The sequence below is a fragment of the Morone saxatilis genome, unplaced genomic scaffold (assembly GCF_004916995.1).
Source record: "Morone saxatilis isolate NCDOM2014 unplaced genomic scaffold, NCSU_SB_2.0 Contig9, whole genome shotgun sequence".
Taxonomy (NCBI): domain Eukaryota; kingdom Metazoa; phylum Chordata; class Actinopteri; family Moronidae; genus Morone; species Morone saxatilis.
In genome coordinates this window covers 750,406-757,709 of record NW_023340268.1, presented here as the reverse complement: position 1 = coordinate 757,709, position 7,304 = coordinate 750,406, and the positions used below count along the sequence as shown (strand labels likewise).

The 7,304-nt window shown below is 44.4% G+C and overlaps 1 protein-coding gene across 1 annotated transcript in view; it reads left to right on the top strand.

The window, feature by feature from the left end:
* The window catches only part of LOC118343114 (glutamate receptor ionotropic, kainate 5-like), a 72,177-nt gene that overhangs the window by 23,224 nt on the left and 41,649 nt on the right, over positions 1-7,304 (top strand). Inside the window, 1 exon segment of the mRNA XM_035681868.1 lies at positions 3,309-3,461. Coding sequence (XP_035537761.1) covers positions 3,309-3,461 — 153 coding nt within the window.

Below are 7,304 nucleotides of genomic sequence, written 5' to 3'. Positions count from 1 at the left end.
TCGGGAGAAGAGTGAAAACATCTTTTACATCGAGAAAAGTCTTCAGAAATCTGTAATTTTATTCAGGTAATGCCGTCTCCTTGACTTCCTTGTCCGTGAACGATTTCTGCCAGAGTTTGATGTTTTGGCAATGGATGAATTATAAGTAAGATATGACGATCAGGTTCCAGCCAACAGAGCACCAATGTACATGTGGGTCCCCAGCATCAGAAATGAATATAATTAGTATAATCACTTAAATGTTTGGTTGATTTGGACAATATGTAAGTGGTTTTTGGGTTTATTGAGGATGCTGAATCATCATCATGAATCAACATTGTCAAACTACAACATTGATGTTTAAACTGGAGGTGGACATATTTTAACTCCTAATGTGCTGATTTAGATACAATTGAGGGTTTTGATATGCTTAATACGTAACCCCAGCTGCAAAGACACAGGTCAATTATAAAATGCTGCGCGGCAAAAAAAACTCCAAGAATGCTCAGAAATTTTAAGATATATTACATCTTACAGGTCGGATGTATTAAGCACATAAATAACCTCAAATTAATCAAAATAAACTCACTAGGAGTTCAAGTAAAGCCACCTCCACTTTGACCGGCCATTTTGTACTTTGAAATGGATTCAGCATCTTCAATAACCCCCAAAAATGTTTCACATCAGCCCAACAGTTGCTAATTATGGTAATTTCTCCAACATATGCAAGTTATAATCTGTCCGTTTCTAAGTGCAAGGGACCCACACTGTACATTCCTAACATAAAACTTTGAGACTATAATGAATCCTTGTTGCTGCTCAGATTCTGTGAGATCTCTTTGAAAGGGCAAAGCCTTTTCTTTTCTGTGTAACTGCTTTTTATAAACGGTCAATTAGAAACATCTCCAGATAATGACATTAAAAAATGAGTCTGGGCGTAATGAAGGGGTCAGGGTTGGGGACGTGGTCTCCGCATAATGAGTTCAATTACAAAATATGAGCACTCCATTTTATTATGAGAGGAAATTAAGTCGTGATTTCAACACTACGATCAGGTAAAAAAACACACAAACAACAAAACGTTGGCGCAGTCTTGCTCAAGGGCACTTGTGGAGATTCAGGTTTGATTTGATGTTGCAGAATTCCTTTCACTGCTCCTCCATCGATCGCCCTCCTCCTGCGTTACGAGTGGGCCCATCAGGACAAATCAATCTCTTCAGAGCGGTTTGTCTCATTTGCAGCTCCGATATCAGCGGAGGCAATAACACCTGGGCAGATAATAATAATGACGATGGCGTCAGCCTCAATAACTGAAGACGGCATCAGCACTGCAGAGAGCGTCCCCCGGGGGGTTTATTACTCATATTTATTCACTTAAGGTGCTTGAAGGAGCCATAAACGTGGTTGTTTTGATTGTAATGAGCTTTATTATTGTGATGATTATGGCCATTACATGATGATCAGAGTCTGAAATGACAGAGTGATATGATGATATAACAGCTCTTAAGTATATTCTATTGAGCTACAGCCTGTTGTTGTGTCTTTATCAAACATTTTCTGCCTCCTCCACTTCATGTAAAAGTATGGTAATCAATCATTAACCACATATAATAAAGGGAATTATTCAGGTCAGCACAATAACATCAGGAAAGGCCAAAATTGGCCCGTTAAGGTTCGATTTGGCCCGCCAGATGTAAAGAATATATCATAAAATGCTGTTTATGCTGTTTTTTGTAGGATCCCTAATTCCTACTAATGTTTCATAATCTGATCAGCAGGTCTGAGAGTGACTCGTTGTGCAGGAAGTCAGTCAATTAAAGAGAATTTGGGAAACTAGTATGTTCTTAAGAATACAATATCATACATTTTTTGGACTGTTGACGCTATAAAGGGAAAAAGTTTGGGCGCCTCTGGTTTAGAACCGGTTCTGTTCAGGATTCTCTGAACCTTGGTGCTATTTAGAGAACCAGTCCACCAGTTTTGAGCAGAACCATTGTAAAAAACAATGCATCAACAAGCGGAGGAGTTACACAATGTACAACAACCTGTAAAATATGACACACCCACTTTGGTTCCCAATGAAAACCTGATATTTTTTGCAGGGAACTAACTTTTAGATTCAGAATTTGGTTCATTAATAGTTCGTCACTTGCAGAGTATTTTTTGAAAGTGTCTTTTCTAAACAGTATCCAACTTCCTGTGTAACAAACCATGTTTAGGTTGAGTACACCACGCCCCCTGAACATCACATCCAGAGTCGTCTCACACTGACCTGACGCTGTGTTTGTAACTCATCGTTAAGAAGCTTTAATGAGTTTGAATATTCAGTGTGAGAACCAGATCTTGACACACGGTTAAGTGAAGTTAATGTTTCCTGAAGTATGTTTCTTAAAGCTGTGAACCAGAGGAAGCAGCTGCACGACCAAACAGACAGATTGGTGAGAGCTGCCAATTATTTCTCACTCTCTCTGTCTCTATCTCCCCCCCTCCATCTTTCTCTCTTCAAACTGTAATTAGTTATCGTCATCCGGCCCTGAAACTATCGACTCGGGGAAAGCTCCAATCACACTCAGTCATACATCCATCTTTTTTATCAGCCGTCGACAGACAGTGCAGCTCTGCCTCCATACGATTTGTCTGATTCCCTCAGAGCGTCGGTTTGACTGACAACTGACCAAACAGACCAGAACGTCAGACTGCGATAGGATCACTGAGCCGTACGAGCAGCGCGCTTAACGCCGCTGATAGCAGCGCTTCACTTTTTCTTTTCTCTGCTATCGTTCCCCGACGTCCTCGCCTGCAGGAGTGCGAACAAAACACACAAACACCTTTTTTATTGTCTGTATGAACAATAAACAATCAAATGACAGAGATCAGTCACCAACTATGCAGCTCTATGGAGGTTTTGTGCCTCTTTTAGCTCCTGGTTTTGGTTTTACGGCACATTTCTCAGCGACTCCACCTGCTCAGCACTGAACAGCAGACAGTCAGAGACCAGCTGGGGTAGAAATGTCGCTGCTACAGAGCCAGATGTTTTTCTCTGGAGTTGGTGGAGATCAAACCAGAGCGTGAACATTTGCTCTGTCTGCTGGAGGTGCATTAGCTGAGTAATCTAAGTTACTCCGCCACCTACTGGTCTGGCCTGCATACGACAACGTTTTGAATCCTTTCTGTGGATCTGTGTGCACGAGGATCATTTTCCCAACATGAAAACCGAAAGGAACTAAACCTAGCTGTGTGAACGGAGCCTCAGTTGGTTCAATCGAGAAGCTCGTGGAGGCTTTTCGCAGTTTTGTTCATCGTATTGTTTTTGTGTTTTTGCATCCCAGCTGTCGTCGGCGCTGATGTTCGACGCGGTCCACGTGGTGGTGAGCGCCGTTCGGGAGCTGAACCGCAGTCAGGAGATCGGAGTGAAGCCGCTGAGCTGCAGCTCACCACTCATCTGGCAGCACGGGACGAGCCTCATGAACTACCTACGCATGGTAAACACACACACACACACTCACACACACTTTATTACCCATGGACTGATAAAGTTAGATATGGAGTCGTGAGTCAGCCCTCCCCAAAGACCTCCATTTTAAAAGGATGTTTGTGAAACTGTTGACACCTCCAGCTGCAAACAAGGTCATTCATTACTTTTTGTATTTAAAACCATGAAGGTTTCACATTTTCTAAACTTTCTCCAACCAAACAAACTCTGAAAACTCTGCAAACAGTAAACAGCATGTGTTGGCTAGCTCCCGTTGAAATGAATGGGTGCCATGTTGGAGTCCGGTATCAGTTCTCTAAACAGTTCATCCAGTTGGATGTTTTAGATGCGAAGAGATAGTTCCAGGGTGTTTTAGCCTAGCTTATCACAAAGACTGGAATGAGGGGGAAACTGCTAGCCCAGCTCAAGTCTCACCGTGATTGGGTGTTCAAGGTAAGTTTTATAAAAATAACTATTTGTCATATTTGCTGAAACTTATACATTTATATAACTCACTGTATCCTGACGGTTGTACATGAGGAAGCTCTCGATAAAGAAAAATACATCGCTAACAAATTGTGCACTTTAAACACGGACGTGAACAGCGGTCTCTTGAGTTGTTTGATCCTCCGTATGTTTCTCACTCTTTATATGACCCAGCTGCAGTGTTTGACGTTGTATTAGTAGAGTTCTGATGAACAACCGTCACAAACAAAGGTAATGCTGTTAGAGATCATTGGATGGATGTGACGCTGCTATTGGCCGGTTAAAAGACGAGTCAAACTGCGCAGCCAATGAGAGCAGCTCAACTCGCAGTCGTCCCCTCAGCCTGCTTCAACATGGCGACGACGGTAACGGCGAACTGGAGGTTCCCGAGCAGCTTTTTCACCTGAATAAAGAATAGATTCTCCTCATATGTGTCAACTTATTGTCATTTATTTTATAGGACTGGTAGAGAGAGAGAGACAGAGAGAGAGACAGACAAAGAGAGAGGATTTTACTGACTGTATTTTTTTTCTCTGGCATTTTTCCCTCACTCTCTCTCTCTCTCTCTCTTTCATTTCCATGTTCATTTAATTTATTCTTGTCCTCCTCTTTCCCTGTTTCTGTCGTCTGCCACTTCTTGTTTCTTCCATCCACTGAGGAGAATACTTTTACTGCAGTAATACAGATATTAATGTCACAGTACTCCTCTAGATACTTTTACTGCAGTAATACAGATATATATGTCACAGTACTCCTTCTAGAATACTTTTACTGCAGTAATACAGATATATATGTCCACAGTACTCCTCATAGAATACTTTTACTGCAGTAATACAGATTATATATGTCACAGTACCTCCTCTAGAATACTTTTACTGCAGTAATACAGGATATATATGTCACAGTACTCCTCTAGAAACTTTTACTGAGTAATACCAGATATCATATGTCCACAGTGCTGTATCAGCAGGTCAGTGTGTCTGTTAAAGGCCTCCGCACACCAACCGATTATCGGCCGTCGGACTGTCGTCGGACAGTCGGCGATGGTCGTTGACTCGAATCGGTTCGTGTGTCCCGTGCCGTCGTCAGTCTCGTCGGCGTTCATTTTGGCCGATTCGACATTAGAATCATCATCATCGTTATTTTCCGTCAGCGAGTAATGAAATAACGATCCTTGTTGCAGTACTAATCAACACCTCTCTGATGAAAACAATGACTTACGACCAGCGTGGCTCTGTGTTACTAGGTCTAGATGATCCGTCATTTCCGGTTAATTTTTTTTGGGCGACGAACACAGATTAGCGCCGCCTGCTGTTGATGGGGACGTGATTACGCCTCGCGCATGCGCAGAACGTACGCTCCAGTCGGCGTCGGTTTGGTTTTTCTGAACCACTTTTTGACGACTCGAGGAGACGGGAGCCCGACTGATCAGTCCGACTGCTTTGTCGCCGACGGTCGGGCGCGTCGGGGTTGGTGTGCGGAGGCCGTTTAGTGTCATGTGAACTTACAGGGCGAGTGGGGGGTCATGTCCTCCTGCATCCTCTTGCAAGAGCGTCAAGCAGTGCGGTGCAGCGCGGCGTCGGTGTTCGTTCCTGCTGCGTTCGAGCAGGCCGCACACCGCCGAACAGCGTACTGTGTGGAAGGTCTGCTGGAGCTTTGCTGTTGCTTTGTCATAACGCTCCCGGCACGCTCCGCCTCCCGGCCTGGTGATTGGCGAAAAGGAGGGGCGGGAGTCGGGTAAACAAAGATCAACAGAACATTTCAAACCCTTTAAGACAGAAGGTTGAGTATTCAGACCTTGTAAGCTAGGCTCTCTGTATTTGCTCTTGCGTTGGTGTAGCAGTCACGGCTCAGCTGACGATAGCGTCGCGCTTCAGTTTGTCCAAGGTCGATCTCGCTGTTACCTGGCAACAACAAACACACAGGGGTTCCAGCCGCCATGTGAGCTGGGCAAAGGACAACATACAAACACACCCCCACAAAACCAGACAAACCACATTAAGATCAATAAATTACGCACCTTAGTAAGGACAGTGACACTGTGGGTGAATCTTGGTCAACAGTGGTGTTAACCAACATGAAGGATTGCAGCCAGTGGTCTGGCTGACAAACACTGTGCACTTCCTTTAACTAGCTTCAAAATAAAAGTTCAACTCGTGTTTCTCCAGTTAAATGCTTTTTTAATGTTGAAGCTGCAGCAGTAGGGGGGAAATCAGTAGCATTAGCGAACATCGTTACTCAGTGTCGTGCTTGCTTGGCTGCACTCCCCCCAGCTAAATGTGATCAATGTGTCAATGTGATCAATGTGATCAGGCTGTATGCATGAGAGCAGCTCCACTTGACTGACATGGAAAACTAAAAGCTGTCATCCTACCAACAGTGAAACTGGAACCACCCCAGGTTTTAAATCAAGCACTTAAATCAAATCGGTAGACATGGATCAATACTACAGCCAGCAATCTTGCCAGGTGTACGGTTTATCTGTGTATTTCCCAGAGGACCTGTGGTTGTGGCCTCCAGCTGCTGATTGAAGACCCTGTAAGCTCTTACTTCACCTGCTGCTTGTTCGGATCAGGCGTCGCCAGGCGATGCAGAGGACCTTGATTCAGATCACAGCGTTGACTCCTCATGACCCGACCCAATGCCTCCGTCTGGCGGATCACCTTGAAGGACCAAGACTGAAACACAGACTGACACTGAGACCAGGTCTGACACTAGTCCAGAGACATCAGGGCTAATGAACAGGTGTGTCCACTCACCTTGCTCACAGTGCTGACGTTTAATCAGCAGCTTCCTGTTTCTCCGTTTGCTGAGTCATGCTGAGCAGCAGAGCGCATACTCCTTAATCGCTCTTCACCGCAGTGTATGAAGCGTTTCACCGTTAAGCAGCTAAAGAGCGGCAGACAGTAATCATTCGCGTAAGTTAAAATATTATTAACCATATTTAATAATTGAACATATACATGTCAACCGTCTAGAAAATGACCACTGAAAAAAAATAATAAACAGAAAATAGACAGGCCTAAACATCAGTACATCAGTATAGCGTTACAGCGTAGGGAACCAGAGAGCGTCTGTGTTACAAGCGTAGGGAACCAGGAGAGCGTCTGGTTACAGCGTTAGGGAACCAGAGAGAGTCTGTGTTACAGGCGTAGGGAACCAGAGAGCGATGTGTTTACAAGCGTAGGAACCAGAGAGCGTCTGTGTTACAGCGTAGGGAACCAGAGAGCGTCTGTGTTACGTAGGGAACCAGAGGAGCGCTGTGTTACGGCGTTAGGGAACCAGAGAGCTCTGTGTTACGGGCTAGGGAACCACCGAGAGCGCTGTTTTACGCGTAGGGAACCAGAGCGAGAGCGTCTATCTCTCT